At 41.2% G+C, this 16,152-nt stretch overlaps 2 protein-coding genes across 2 annotated transcripts in view; one reads left to right on the top strand and one right to left on the bottom strand.

Moving 5' to 3' along the window:
- The window catches only part of Sync (syncoilin, intermediate filament protein), a 21,424-nt gene extending 18,124 nt beyond the window's left edge, over positions 1–3,300 (top strand). Inside the window, exon 5 of the mRNA XM_041651719.1 lies at positions 1,828–3,300. Within this exon, the coding sequence (XP_041507653.1) occupies positions 1,828–1,838 (11 nt within the window). The 3' untranslated portion in view covers positions 1,839–3,300. The remainder of the gene's footprint in view (positions 1–1,827) is intronic.
- Rbbp4 (RB binding protein 4, chromatin remodeling factor) overlaps positions 3,297–16,152 on the bottom strand; it is a 25,214-nt gene continuing 12,358 nt past the window's right edge. The window contains exons 4-12 of the mRNA XM_041651721.1: positions 11,350–11,523; positions 10,704–10,819; positions 10,428–10,588; positions 10,208–10,334; positions 9,472–9,549; positions 8,451–8,527; positions 7,625–7,682; positions 7,409–7,519; positions 3,297–4,252 (exon numbers count right to left, since the gene is read on the bottom strand). Coding sequence (XP_041507655.1) covers positions 4,187–4,252; positions 7,409–7,519; positions 7,625–7,682; positions 8,451–8,527; positions 9,472–9,549; positions 10,208–10,334; positions 10,428–10,588; positions 10,704–10,819; positions 11,350–11,523 — 968 coding nt within the window. The 3' untranslated portion in view covers positions 3,297–4,186. The remainder of the gene's footprint in view (positions 4,253–7,408; positions 7,520–7,624; positions 7,683–8,450; positions 8,528–9,471; positions 9,550–10,207; positions 10,335–10,427; positions 10,589–10,703; positions 10,820–11,349; positions 11,524–16,152) is intronic.

The following is a 16,152-nucleotide window of genomic DNA, read 5'->3' as shown; positions in this document are numbered from 1 at the left end:
GATACATCATCTAGTGGCCGGAGACGGTTCAGCAGTTAAGAATGCTAGCTGACGAGATCAGGCGCGTTCAGGGTGGTATGGCCTTAGATGGGTAGTGGTGGTGCACGCCTTTAATCCCAGCACTCGGATCTCTGTGAGTTCGAGACCAACCTGGTCTACAGAGCTAGTTCCAGGATAGGCTCCAACGCTACAGAGAAACCCTGTCTCGAAAAACCAAAAAAAAAAAAAAAAAAAAAAAAAAAAAAGAATGCTAGCTGAGAATACAGGTTTGGCTCCCAGAACTCACATGCAATTCAATCATCTATAACTCCAGTTTTAGAGGATCTGGTGCCCTCTTCTGGCCTTTATGAGCACCAGGCACAGGCATACACGCAGGCAAAACATTCACTCACACGTAAAATAAAAGATATTTAAAGCAAACAAAATCCAGGCTCTATATACATCCTTCCAACTCTGATATTCAGTTTCCTTGGTATGGCACAAAAGACAATCCTATTATCAAATTAACACTGACAAAGGAGGCCAACAGGAATAAATGACTCAGTTTAAAAACCATTGAAGATACTCCTGGAGCCCAAATTTAGTCAATGTATAAAATAATCACCAAGCCGGGCGGTGGTGGCGCACTCCTGTAATCCCAGCACTTGGGAGGCAGAGACAGGCGGATCTCTGTGAGTTCGAAACCAGCCTGGTCTACCAAGGGAGTTCCAGGACAGGCTCCAAAGCTACAGAGAAACCCTGTCTCGAAAAACCAAAAAAAAAAAAAAAGAGCTAATTCCAGGGCAGCTTGAGCTGTTACATAGAGAAATCCTCTTTTAAAAAAAAGGACAACAAATTAAAAGAACAAAAAAAAAAAACATTTTTTTTTTTTTTTTGGATTTTCGAGACAGGGTTTCTCCGTAGCTTTGGTTCCTGTCCTGGAACCAGCTCTTGTAGACCAGGCTGGCCTTGAACTCAGAGATCCGCCTGCCTCTGCCTCCTGAGTGCTGGGATTAAAGGCCTGCGCCACCACTGCCCGGCTGCCTGGCAAGATTTTATACATAGTATTTGCCTGTATGTATGCCTATGGACAAGAAGAGGGCACCAGATCTCGTTAGAGATGGTTGAGAGCTATGTGGTTTCTGGGAATTGAACTCAGGACTTCTGGAAGAGCAGCCAGTGCTCTTAACCTGAGCCATCTCTCCAGCTATTGCCTGGCAAGATTTTATTTTTTGTGTATAGGTGTTTTACGATGTGTATATTTGTATACCATGTATGTACAGTGTCTACAAGAAGCCAGAAGAGGGTGTCAGGTGGCCAAAAAGAACATTTGTTGCTCGTGTCAAGGAACATGCGTCAGTTTCCATGATTCTCCTCAGGCAGTTTTCAACTCCTTGACTCCAGCTCCAGGGGATATGGTGTCTCTTTCTGACCTCCATGGGCTCCTGCGCACACATCACACACCCTCAAAAGTCAAAACAAAACCACCAGAACTTTGAACTTGTCCTGCCTCATCCCGAGTGCTAAAATTGTTGCCATACACCACGTCTGCTTACTTTATTCTCTCACCCCACTGTCACAGATGACTATATTTAGTTTTTATATTGTAGCCAGGTATGGTGGTACCAGGCACATGACTTTAACTTCAACACTAAGGAGGCAGACTGGATCTGAGTTAAAGGTCAACCTGGTCTACATAGTCAACTTCAGGTCAGGCAAGGCTACATGGTAAAATCAAACTAGTCTACCCTCAGAAAACCTTGGAAGCTCATTGTTATAAAACTTTTTAATGTATTATTTCAAACTGTACAAAGTGCAAACTTAATTGTATTTCTTTCAATCTTACAGGAACTCTTTAGAAATGTATGGCCGGATATGTAACCCAGAAACAACAAAGCATTTGTATCAAAGCACCACCAGGGATGGACTTTTCACCAAACAGGAAAGAGTGCCAGCAGTGGGCAAGCAATTCATCCTGTGAAAATTGCCCAGAGATTTTAGGGTCGGCTGGAAGCAGAATACCAGTCAACTGGCATTATCTGGATTCTTTCTGTAGGCTGCTAGTACTGATCGTAACGTACTGTGGGATGGGAAATGAGCCTTTTTATCCTTCAGCAGCACACACATAACAGATGTATCACATCTGGCAATATTGTGAAGATTATTTATTGCTTTGTGCTGACCCAAACCAAGAACATTCAAGGGGAAAAGTTGGGGTCAAAAGGCAGTCAATCTTTGCTATACAGATCCACTACTTGGGTCCCTTTGAGCTATGGGCATTAGATTTTAAATAACTCTTTCACAAAGCTATTTCCCCCTTAATGTCTGCACTCAAATATTTACTCTTAAAACAGAGCCAAGATTCCTATTTTTTTTTTTTTTTTTTGACAAAGGACCTCATATATAGCCCTGGCTGGCTGAGAACTCACTTTTCAGACAATGCTGGCCCTGAACTCACAGAGATCCGCCTGCCTCTACAGTACTGAGATTAAAGACAATGTCAAGTTTGTCTTTTTTGAGACAAGATTTTCAAGTAGTCTAGGCTGGTTTCTAACTTGTTATGTAGGTCAGGATGACCTTGAACTTCTGATCTTGCCTCTACCCCCAATTACTAGGATTACAGGTGTCCGTCACCGAGACACTCCTCTCCACACACACCCAAGGTATCACCATGTAGTGATTTGGCTTTTTTGGAACACATTACATAGACGAGGGCCTCAAACTCAGAGATCCTTAGTGCTGGGGTTAAAGACCTGTGCCATCACAGCCAGCCCGACATACACTAAAACGATGAGAACAGGAACCACTTCGAAATTGGACCAGACACTCCATTATTCAGCTTTCCCCAAAAAACATCACTGGTTCTGGAGGCGACAGTCATCTAGACAGTTCAAGCAAAATCAGTCATTTTATCTGGTTTTTGCATGTGCAAAGGCACTCATAACCAACCCTTTAAAAGTAGGGGGTCCAGTAAAAACACTGGACAGATATAGGGTCTCTAACACAAGCCTCTTTCAAGTTTAAACTCTGCCTTAAATTCTCTATTATACTGCCTTTGACATCTTAGAAATTTGTGTAGCTCTTTAGGAAAGACTTCAAAAATATGTAATTTTACCAAGACTAGTTTGTGTACTGTTAATGCCCTCACTTTCCCTGGCAGGAGTAAAGTCCTTTTTTTATGCTTCTGGATCAATTACATTTATTTTAATCTTGACAGTCAAGACCATGGAAAACAACTATCATCCAAAACAATTCTTCAGGAAGCCGGAGACTGGTGTTTGATGGATATTGAAAAAAAACTCAGCAGCACAGGACACTTTATAAAAAAGCAATTTATTCCATTATAAGCACTTACACAGTTAGTCATGGAGAGTAGTAACAGGCCTGATGGTGAGACAGGTCAACCAAAATGGAGATGGCTTCAAACTATAGTGGTCAAGGACTAACTCCTAAAAAAGCAACTCTTATCAAGGATTAATTTAATTTTAAAAACAAATACAAACTAGCAATTCACTTTCTCAACTTGACAGTTCACCAGTGGTCTGTCAGTTAAAAACATACATCTCACAACTTGGTGGTCCCAAGTTTAAAAAACAAAAACAAAAAAACCGCACAACAAAAGCCAAGTGAAGTAGGTGTCTGAGCCAGGAGTATAAATATTGCAAGATGTCATTTTTATTCCTGAATAAAATTTATTAATTTTTATAAATTTATAAATTTTTCCTCAGGAATTTTCTAGTAATAAACCCAGGTCTAAAGTAGCTTCAGAAATGAGGCATATTATGTATGATTATTTTTCTTCTTAAGCTATATCCCAAATTTTTCATATTCTCAAGAAAGTGACTAGAGTGGATAAGAAATAAGTGAAGTAGGTGTTCAAGCCAGGAGTATAAATATTGCAAGCTGTCATCTTACAATATTCATAGAAAATAATCACACACAATGCCCCATTTCTGAAGCCACCTTAGACCTGGGTTTGTTACTAGAAAATTCCTGAAGAAAAATTTAAATATAAGTCTGTGGCTTTGTTGAATTAAGCCCCCCAGTTAAAGATTTAGAAAACACCCATGGTTTGGGCTAATAGTATTGTTGGTGGCACCTATTGTAGCCGGATAGCTGAACAAAGTCTGTGTCTCAAACCAGTGTTAAATCCATCTCAGGGTTCAGAAGAAAACAAGGGGAGTCTAAATCACAAGTGCAGACATGTCTAGGATCCTTGTCCTTCTGGATCCACACTTCCTTCAGGGTCTTCATCATTGTAAATGTTCTCTGCCTGCCAGAGAGAGAAGGCAGTTATTTCTTTTCTTCCCTCGCCCCCCCTCGGGTTTGGAGTCTATCCTGGAACTCCCATAGATCTGCCTGCTGGGATTAAAGGTGTGTGCCATTACTGCTCAGCAACAGTTATTTCTTGAAATCTATTTCCATAATATATTATGCCAAGGTGCCTGATTACAAGGTCCCTGATAACATTTCAAATAAGGCCATATAGTTCTAACTATTCAATGCTGTTGCTGAATGAAATAGCAACAGACAACATGAATCACAAACAGAACAGGTGTGTTCCAGTACAAAGTAGGCGCAGGCCACAGCTTCTACTACAGGGCATTTTTACAAAGTGTGATGATCTTCATTCCTGAACTCTTAAACCAGATATATTATTGGTAATAGCTAAAATATAAACCAGGTTTCTTTTTTTTTTTTTTGATTTTGAGACAGGGTTTCTCTGTAGCTTTTGGTTCCTGTCCTGGAACTAGCTCTTGTAGACCAGGCTGACCTCGAACTCACAAAGATCGGCCTGCCTCTGCCTCCCGAGTGCTGGGATTAAAGGCGTGCACCACCACCACCCGGCAAACCAGAGGTTTCTATGAGACACGCAGAAATTGATGCTTATAAGCAAAGAATTTTTTTCAAGGATGACAAAAATATTCTAGTATTTTTTTTGTGATGTGTAACTCTGGAGTAGGAAAAAAACTCATTGAATAGTAAATTTAAATGAAAATACCCAAACTTTATATGCAAATTTCAATTTATAAATGTCTTGAAAAGCTACTTTACATAACAAACACCCACCCCCAGTAGTTGATGAAATGTCTAAGTCTAAAATCAAATGCGTGGAACCAAGAACCCAGTCACATCAACAATCACCAATACCAGACCTAACAGGCATCACCTCAGGAGCGCTGTAACCCCAAATCTGCAGGCTTACCCTGTCACTTCTATCCAACATTGCTATAAAATTTGAGGGTTTAGCAAAAACTCCTTTGACTGGTTTGAAAATTTGCTATGATTCTAAAGAATGAGATTTTGATGTTTATATTATACGTGTGATCTCTTGTTTCAGCTTTCCCAAGATCTAGGGTATAATACCCTGCTTATTCCTGGGGTATCTATTTTGTATGTCTGTATTTAGAAAACCCAGGGACCAAATGGAAGAGATACAGGAGGGAGCAGAGCGTATTACTCTCCTAGCAAATCAATGTGACTCCAAGAATCTGGATGCTCAAACTATCTAGAGCAAGCTAAGAGCTTAATCTCCCTTCCCGACTGGGGAGGCAGAGTTCCAAGAGGTTAATTTTCAGCACTCCTGTTGACTGCCCAGCTGTGAGGCCACCCAGGGGCCTCACCAAAGACTTAGGAACAGACTCAGGTGTGGTACAAAAGGCATCATCATCATGAGCAGAACTGAGCTACAAATCCCAGTGATTTCTTAGCAGAACCATGCCAAAACACAGGACAAAATCTAAGCAGGTACTACTTATATGAACATAACAAACAGAGGCAGTGACCCTGGAGGGGATCTAATTCATCTCTCTACAACCCTTTCTTTTGGTCATTTTTCTCCAAAGATAGGCTTTCTCTGCTACCCTGGAACTCACTCTGTAGATCAGGCTGGCATCGAACTCAAGAGATCCACCTGCTTCTGCCTCCTGAGTGCTGGAACGAAAGGCGCACTTACTTTCCCACCCTGCCTCCTTCTTGGCTTTTTGGAGACAGGGTCTCTCTAGGTAGCCCTGGTTTTCCTGGAACTCAGTGTAAGCTTCAAAAAGCAGAGATAAGATAAACTGTCTCTTAGTTCCCAGTTCACAACTGCCTGTAATTCCAACTCCTTCTGGCCTCTAAAACCAACACACACACACACACACACACACACACACACACACACACACACACACTAAAATAAATCTTTACAGGTGATAGTGATGGCAGCAGTGGGTATGCTTTTAATCTCAGTGCTTGCCTTTTATCCCAGAACTTGGGAGGCAGACGCAGGCATATCTGTGAGTTCAAGGCCAGCCTGGTGTCTACAGAAGAGTTCCAGCGTGGCCAGGACTACAAAAAAATCCTGCCTAAAAAAACAAAACAAACCATTCCTTTCATAATTAAAATGACACAATCCTTACAGTGCCATTCATAATCTATGTCAACTAATAAAAATGACTTATGAAATCTTTAAAGTACCAGCAATAAAAATTTTACATTTTAAGGTAAATTTTAATATATAGTTATGACAATACAGAAAAATCTACTACCTATCTCTCCTCTTCTTTCAAAAAAGACCAGGGCTTTCAGCAGGGTGGTGGCGGCATATGCCTTCAATCTTACCACTTGGGAGGCAGAGGCAGGCAAATCTTTTTGAGTTCAGGCCAGCCAGGATTGTTACATAGAGAAACCCTGTCTCAAAACCAACCAACCAACCAACCAACCAACCAACCACTATATCAAGATTTAAAGCAGTTAAAGACTGCTTAATGCTATGAAAAAAATAATCAGAACTTAAAACTGGTAAGTTACAAAAATCTTAAAAACAAAACAAAAACAAAAAACCCCACATGTGTCTTTACATTGCTCACACAGCAGTGACCTGGCTTATAAACAAGCACACAAAGTTGTTAACAGTCCCAGCTCCCTTTGAGTTCATAGTGTAACGGTTCACAACTCAAAAGCCACAGCTTCCGTTACCAAAAAGCTAAACCTGGCCACATAGTAATAACAAAAAACAAGGGCTGGAGAGATGGCTCAGAGGTTAAGAGCATTGCCTGCTCTTCCAAAGGTCCTGAGTTCAATTCCCAGCAACCACATGGTGGCTCACAACCATCTGTAATGGGGTCTGGTGCCCTCTTCTGGCGTGCAGGCATACACACAGACAGAATATTGTATATATAATAAATAAAATAAATATTATAAAAAAAACAAAACAAAACAAAAAACAAAATTTAGTCTGTGTCATCTCGGGGACTACCCGGGGAAAACTGTTCAAAAACCAAAAAGAAAAAAGTACAAACAAACAAAAACCCAACAGGGAAAACTTCACCTAAACATCGAAGCCACACCTGAAGAAAACAGAGCAGAGATGACAGCTGCATCCGAAGTGTGTGTGATGATGGTCTCATGTATCTAATGTCCCCTAAATAAATTGCTGAACACTTACCATCTGCCACACTTGCATGATATTGTCTTCTGATACAGAACAAATCACCCAAGGTTCATTGGGATTCCAGGAGAAATCAGATATCTTGGCAGTGTGACCACCATGAATAAACTGGAAGAGGGACCAAAACCAAGACATTAAACACAGACAACATTAAATCATAGCCTACTGCTTAAGCACAGAAGACCCCAAAGTACCTGAAAGGTTATAACGTACCAGCAACTCTGGTGGGCCATCTTCTGCATCTTCTGGGGACTGTTCTTCTCCAATTTTACTTAACAAAAAAGAATTTTAAGTCAGAAAACACCACCCTGTGTGGTAGCTTGAATATAACTGGCCCCCATAAGCTCACAGGCACTATTAGGAGGTGTGGCTTGTTGGAGGAAGTGTATCACTGTGGAGGCGTGCTTTGAGTCTCGTATATGCTCAAGCCACATCCAGTGTCTTAGCTCACTTTGTTGTCTGCACAAGATGTAGAACTCTCAGTCACTTCTCCAGACCATGTCTGCTGGCATACTGCCCTGTCACATCATAATAATGGACTAAACCTCTGAATTATAACCTACCCAATTAAACATTTTATAAGAGCTGCTGTGGTCATGGCTGTCTCTTTTTTCTATAAAGAAAACCTAAGACAGCCTGAGCACTTATCTTTGAAAAATGTAAAGATGCCAGGTGGTGGTGGCGCATGCCTTTAATCCCAGCACCCATGGAGGCAGAAGCAGGCGGATCTCTGTGAGTTCGAGGCCAGTCTGATCTACAGAGTAAATTTCAGGACAGGCTCCAAAGCTATAGAGAAACCTTGACTCAAAAACAAAGACAAATGTAAAGACAGTAACTTTGCCAGGCTTGGCACTCAGGAGGCAGAAAGAGGTGAAATTATTGAGTTTGAGGTCAGTCTGGTCTACAGAGTGAGTTCTAGGATAATCAGGACTACACAGGGAAACCCTGTCTCCCCCAAAACAAACAACAACAACAACAACAAAAAACAACCAAAACAACTCTGTAACTCCATGGATAGGGTAACTAACACAAAACTTACCTTAAATCCCACACATTCAACCTACGATCAGTACCGCTAGAAGCCAAAATAGTCTCATTGTGAGGTGACCACTGAACCTAAATCCAAGAGAAAAAAAATTCAACAAATTAGAAAATAGAATATGGGAGGGTTGGAGAGATGGCTCAGAGGTTAGAGCACTGGCTGCTCTTCCAGAGGTCCTGAGTTCAATTCCCAGCCACATTGTGGCTTACAACCATCTGTACTGAGATCTGGCGCCCTCCTTTGGCATGCGGGCTTACATGGAGGCAGAATGTTGTATACATAATAAATAAATATTTTAAAAAAAAGAAAGAAAATAGAATAGGAAAATATCTCAAATTATCTTACATAACTCTGTAAATAAAAGGCAATGAATACTGTTAAAACGGACAAATATTAGCTGGGCGATGGTGGTGTATGCCTTTAATCCCAGCACTCAGGAGGCAGAGACAGGTAAGACCTCTGTGAGTTCAAGGCCAGCCTGGTCCAAAGAGTATCAGGACAGTCAGAGTTCTTACATAGTGAAACCTTGTCTCAAAACAGATCAATCTGTGGAGGCAGTAGTTCAGATTTCAGCTAAACCCAAAAGACACATGGCAAGCTTAATGAATGAAAATGAGAGGGAGGGAGGGGAGGGAAAGAAAAAGGGAGAGAACTGAGTATAAAGAGTAACATTGATGTACAGGTAGGTACACCACTTCCAAAATCTTGAGAAAGGGTCTCATTTCTCAATGTGGCTCACACTGCCCTTGAACTTATTCTGTGGCTGTGGTTGACTTTATCTGTTGTTCCTAGTGCTGGGATCACAGGTGTACACAGCATACACCTATGCTGGTGTATGAGTTGCTCTGCATCATAGGTAAAAACTCTACCAACTGAGCTCCATTTCCAGGTGCTCTGATTTGTGAGCTTCTCAAGTACTAGAATTATTGGTGTGTACCCATATTCTGTACAGAGAGAGGGAAAAAAGGGAGGGAAGGGGAAGGAAGGGAAGAGAGCAGGCAGCACAGGTTTCTCTTACTTGGAATATTTCATCCTTATGTGATTCAAAGGAATGCAACTTGAGTTTCAGATTTCTGAGATCCCACAAGGCAACAGTCTACATACAATAAGAAAAAGAAATCAAGATAAACTTATTAAGAAAAGCCTAGGGCCAGAAAGATAGTTCAGTGGATAAAGATGCTTGCTGCCAAGCCTGGTAAAGTCTGGTCCCAGAATCCACACAGTGGAAACAAGCTCTGGCAAGTTGTCTTCCAACCCCCACACAATGTCACTGTATATATACACCTATCCCTGCCAAATAAGTAATTTAGTGTGTGTATATACACACTTGTTCCATGACAACCGTGTAGAGATCAAAGGCTAACTTGTAGAAGTGGAGCTGGTAATCTCCTGTAGTCATTTCTGTCTTGGGGGACTGAATTCAGATCTTCAGGCTCAGCAGCCTGATAATAAATTCTTAAAAAAATCTCAAAGACAAGACAAACTTTAAAACATTAACTAAGATATCTTTGCACATTTAAAAGATACTGAAGATGGCTTAGTGGTTAAGAGTACTTAGTACTCGTCCAGAGGGCCGGTTCAGCACACATTTGATGTGTCACAAATGTATGTAGCTCCAATCCCAGGAGATCTGACACTATCTTCTGGTCTCAATGGACACCATGCATACACACCATGCTGAAGACATGCATGTAGGTGAAATTCCCTTAACCATAAGATATAAAGCTTGAACAATTCAAACAAAGCAAACTGACCTTGTCAGCTGATCCTGTGGCAAGAATGAACTCACTGTAAGGATTGAAAGACAGGCAGTTCACTTCAGCAGTGTGAGCATCGACTGAGTGGCTTGGCTTGGAAGTATTGTTTGAACGAGTATCCCAACTTCATTTAAGAGAAAACAGGAAATGAAGCTTGAAATGGTGACTAATACAATACTCTGAACGTACATATTAAAAAACAACGGGGTCCACTCACATCATAAGTTTCTGGTCATCAGCAACTGACCCAAACAGAGACTCGTGGAGCAAATGCCAGGAAACGTCCTCTACTACTGCTGTATGCCCCGTGAAGATGGTCTTTGCATCCACCACTTTTCCTTCCTTTGGAACTGCACTGATGTCCCATAGGCAGATGGTCTTAAAGATAAAATTAACCATTATATAAAAGACTCTCACTTCCCCAACATATCCCCCCCAAAGAAGCCAAACTGCAATAATTCCAGATTTTCTTCAAAACTAAAAGGATACGCACATGGTCATCTGAAGCACTGAGTAAGTGCCCGCTGAGATTTGGATTCCAAGAAAGACCATAACCTTCCTTCTGATGTCCGCGGAGACGCAAATCTGGGTTGCACTCTCCAGAAGGGTCTGCAAAGTAACAGACATATCTAGACTATCCAGCCCATTGCCTCTCTGGGTTTATTAAGCAAAATTATGTCAAACATCTATTATACAGCTCACAACTGTCTGTAAATCCAGCTCCAGATCTGACACACCTTCATACCAATGCATATAAAATAAAGTTAGTTACATTATATATAAAAAAATTAACAGGGGGCTAGAGAAATGGCTCAGAGGTTAAGAGCACCAGCTGTTCCTGAGCTCAAGTGCCAGCAAACACATAGTGGATTGTAACCATGAGATCTGGTGCACTCTTCAGATTTTAAACAAATCTTTAAAGAAACAAAACGCCTATTATACAAAATACAAAGCCATTATGGCCAACTATATAATGCTCAGTTCCAAAATTATGATTTCCTCTACATAAAGCATCGTTTCACTTGAGAAGCATAAAAATACCCACACATATCAATAAAAACATAAGATGTTAAATTATAAAAATAACAGAATATTTCTGAGTAAATGGAACCTGTATCTGATTAGAAAGGGGGAAGTACCTGGTTTAGAAGGATGCTTAGTGTAGTCAAAAACAAGCACGTCACTGGATGGAGTCTTTGTTGCAATGATGCAAGGGTTCTGGGGCATGTACCGAGCCCTGTTGACTTCTCCTTCATGGTTGATCTTGATTTCTATTTCAATTTTCCCACTGACAGAGCCAAAACCTCCAAATTCTGTACACAGAAGCAAAAAGTACTTAATCAACCAAGTGGTGTGAGTAGAAGACTGACCCATTTAGAGAACCACAGTGTTACATTTATACATACACCCGTAACTACAGATAGGTCAGCAATAAGCACTACATTACCAATTAAAATCAAGAAGGTATGAATCCCAAGTCAGCCATGGCAGTGCTATACCTTTATATCTTGGCACTCCCAGGAAGAACAAATAGATCTTTGTGAGTTAGAGGTCAGCCTAGTCTGCAAAGTGAGCATTATGCTACTAGCTAAGGCTTTATAGTAAGGTCCTGTCTCAGGGAGGGGGAATTTAAAAAAAAAAAAAAAAAAAGGCCTTGTGAGTCTCATTCTGTTTGTTTTCCAGACAGGCCTTCAATTCACTACATAGAGGTTCTCTGTCCTTCATCTTTCTCTCATTCCTTCTCAAAAATCTTCATTCTATAGCCTAGCCTCAGCAATTTTCCTGAGTGCCAAGATTACAAATATGATGGCCACTATTCCTTGCTAAAAGGTTGTTCCTGGCAGTTTTCAAATCTCACTTGATGTAAAAATAACTTTTGGGGGCCAGGTACTGGTGGTGCAAACCTTTAATCCCAGTATTCAGGAGGCAGAGGTAGGAGGATCTCTTAAGTTCAAGACCAGCCTGGTCTACAGAGCGAGTAGAAAAAAAAAAGAAAAAGAAAATTAGGGAGAGGGGCTGTTTCAAGACAGGGTTTCTGTGTAGCTCTGGCTGTCCTGGCACTCACTCTGCAGACCAGGTTAGCTTCGAACTCAGAGAGCTGGCTGCCTCTACCTTCTGAGTGCTGGGATTAAAAGTGTGCTCTACTACTGCCTGGCTAAAAATATTTTGTGTGTAAGTATTTTCTTACATGTGTGCTAGTGTGTATCTGGTGTACATGGGGGTGGGCGGGTCTCTGTGAGTTTGAGGCCAGCCTGGTCTACAGAGTGAGTTCTGGGACAGGCTCCAAAGCTACACAGAGAAACCCTAGCTTGAAAAAACACAAACAACGAAATTCCATCAAACTGCATATCTTCAAGGTATTTTCTTTTCTTTTCTTTTTTAGTTCAATGAGAAAACAAACACACTGCAGTCTCCTGTTCCAGACACTTCTTTCATGCTAGACCCTAGCTTGCTCTATCACTGATCTGCATCGCTAGGCAAACAAACTCTTGTAACTTTTCATTTTTAAAAACCTTTTCACTAAGTTGACTAGGCAGGATTCCAAACCTTGAAGTCCTCCTGACTCAAGTCTCCTGAACAGCCTGGATTACAGACCTGCTACCAGGCCTAGTAAATCCCTTTTCATTAGCATCCCTAAAATTTTATGAATTATTTTTTTATTATTGGGCTTTAGAGACAGGTTCTCACTATTCAGCCTTGTCTGTCCTGGAACTTGCAGAGGTGTGTTCCACCAGGCCTGGCTCTAAAATGTACTTGTCATTATGTGCGCCATGGTGTACATGTGGAGGCCAGAGGACAACTCAGGTGACGACAATCTTTTCCTTTTGAGCCATCTCATGTGTTCTTCATTCACATTTAACTATCTCCCAAGCAGCGCTACAAAATAAATAATTTGTGGTTATATAAAAGAAAAGAGGGCCGGGCGGTGGTGGCGCACGCCTTTAATCCCAGCACTCGGGAGGCAGAGGCAGGCGGATCTCTGTGAGTTCGAGACCAGCCTGGTCTACAAGAGCTAGTTCCAGGACAGGCTCCAAAACCACAGAGAAACCCTGTCTCGAAAAACCAAAAAAAAAAAAAAAAAAAAAAAAAAAGAAAAGAGGGTAATTAATGATAGAAGACTTACAGAAGGCAGGATATGGTAGAAAATACTAAGTGTTAGACTTAGACCCAGGTAGCTCTGTTGCTTCCCAATTTGGTGATTTGAGAAGGGCTTTATGTTTAGAGTCATGTACAGATGAAAATGTTCTGTCACTAACACTGCTACTCAAATGTCACTTCACTTATTGACTGACTGACATGGTCTCATTTAGCACAAGCTACCCTCCCACTATGTAGCTAAGGATAGCCACGAACTATCTCTATCTCTCCGGTGCAGAGATAACAGACATATACTACTATTCCTAAAAAAGTGTCACTAACTAAAGGATAAAAATATTTTCAGAGAGCAAAGATATAAATGAATAACACTGTTAGCCTATTATGCAATTTTCAACCTCAAAATAATTCTTATTACATTCATTATTTACTTGAGACAGGGTCTCACTGTAGTCCTGGCTATCCTCAAATTTGCTATATAGACCAGACTAACCTGGAATACACATATGATCTACCTATCTATCTCTGCCTCCCAAGTACTAGGATTAGAAGCCTCATTTATCTATTTTTGCCTGTATGTGTACAGACTATGGAATACATCTTTAATCCTGCCTCTAGGGTGGCAGAGCACTCATATCTTTTGAGTTCCAGACCAGTCAGGTAGCCAGGGGGTATATAGTGACACCCTGTCTTGAAAAACGGCTCTAGGGTCTGGAGAGATAGCTCAGAAGAGCACTGGCTGTTCTTCCAGAGGACCCAGGTTCAATTCCCAGCACCGACATGACAGCTCACAATTGTTTATAACTCTAGTTACAGGGGATCTGGAACCCTCATAGAGACATACCATGCAGGAAAAACACCAATACACATAAAATAAAAAAATTTAAAAAGCAATAAAAGTAAAAAAGATTCTATAAAGAGGGGGGAAATAAATAAACCTTTGCATATGCCCGACTCTACGACATACTAAAGATTAACACAGGACTAGGACCTTGAGCATTCACTACACCAGTAGGACAAAAATAACAAATATCCTGCCTCAACAAGGCATAAGGCAGAGTTGCCCTCTGACCTCCACACACAAACAACACAACCCATAGAGGCATGCATAAATAAATGTTAGATAGGCAATCTCAAGGAATTCAGTCTAAGTACATGGTAAGTATAGTGATATTAGAGGCCAGATAGTGGTGTCACACACCTTTAATCCCAGGGTTTGGAATGGCAGATGGAGCTCTGTGAGTTCAAGGCCACCCTGGGCCACACAGAAATACAGCCAGGTGGTGGTGGCTCACTCCTTTAATCCCAGCACTAAAGGTGAATATAAGATGGGAGGAGACAGAGGCTCCGGGATCAGTTTGCAGTCACCCAGCCTTGGTAGAATAAGACTTCTCTGGTGGCTTGGCTGTTTTGCTCTTCTGATCTTCAGCCGGAATCCCAATTTCTGTCTTTGGATTTTTATTATTCATGTTACAGGTAAGCACTTACCTACACAAGACTTGACTAAAGTAGCAACATACAGGAGAAAAGCAACACTTGGCAGAACCCACAGGAAAAGGGGCTACCAGTTATACAATGCATGTTTTCACTTGGGGCATATATACTTAAAAATTATACTAGCAGGAGCCCAGTTTTAGAGACTTCAAATTGAGAATATTTTTGTTTTGTCTGCCCATGTCTCAGTAGCCCTGCTTGCTTCAAACTAAAGATCTATCTGCCTTCCAAGTACGGAGACTGCAAGACATGTATCACCATATGCAGCTCTCAAATTGAGTTTTAACACAGATTAAGATGTGTCTTTTTCTTTTTGCACTGAACCAAAGGCCACAAAGATTACCACTGAAACATTATCACTCCACCAGCTACACCTACTTAAAATTATAGATTGTCACTATAAAGTAGATAGTGGAAGGATCCATTCAAACATGAAAGAAAAGGCCTGAAATATTAAAAAAACTTAAAGTAAGAAATTCTTCCTAGCTTGTTTCTTCTAACAAAGGCAAAACACTGATAAAACCACCCTAAAGGACAGTACCAACAGAATAAAAATGAACAGACTCTGTGGCTTTGTAACTCTTTATCCATGTGTATAGCAGGGGAATGCAAACCACGGTGAACACATTCCCATGGGCCAGAGATGGCTCACTGATGAAGAGCTCTGGCTGCTCTTCAAGAGGACCCAGAGTTTGATTTTCAGCATCCACATGTAACTTCAGTTCCAAGGGCTCTTGATGCAGAGTCATCTGTTTTGTGTTAATTTCATTGGTTAAATAAAGAGACTGCCTTGGCCTTTTAATAGGACAGAAAATTAGGTAGGCGGAGTAAACAATAGAATGCTGGGAGAAAGAAGCAGATTCAGGCAGTCACCATGATTTTCCCATCCAACATAGACGCAGGTAAAGAATCTCCCTGGTGGGGCTGGAGAGATGGCTCAGAGGTTAAGAGCACTGGCTGCACTTCCGAGGGTCCTGAGTTCAATTCCCAGCAACCACATGGTGGCTCACAACCATCTGTAATGAGATATGGTGTCCTCTTCTGGCCTGCTGTATACTTAAATAAATAAATACTTTAAATAAAAAAAAAAAAATCTCCCTGGTAAACCACCAGCTCGTGGTGCAACACAGATTAGAAATGGGTTGATCACGATGTGAGAATTAGCCAATAAGAGGCTAGAACGAATGGGCCAAGCAGTGTTTAAAAGAATACAGTTTCCGTGTAATTATTTTGAGTAAAGCTAGCTGGGCGGCTGTGCGCTGGGAACGCAGCCCGCTGCCTCTTGTACAGGCTCTGATAATCCTCTTTTGGTCTCCACAGGCACTAGGCACACATGTGGTGGGTGCACTGAC

This window comes from Microtus oregoni, unplaced genomic scaffold (assembly GCF_018167655.1).
Source record: "Microtus oregoni isolate MIOR12 unplaced genomic scaffold, Mior012 000005F_ref0000423, whole genome shotgun sequence".
Lineage (NCBI taxonomy): Eukaryota > Metazoa > Chordata > Mammalia > Rodentia > Cricetidae > Microtus > Microtus oregoni.
This window is presented reverse-complemented; position numbering and strand designations above follow the sequence as displayed.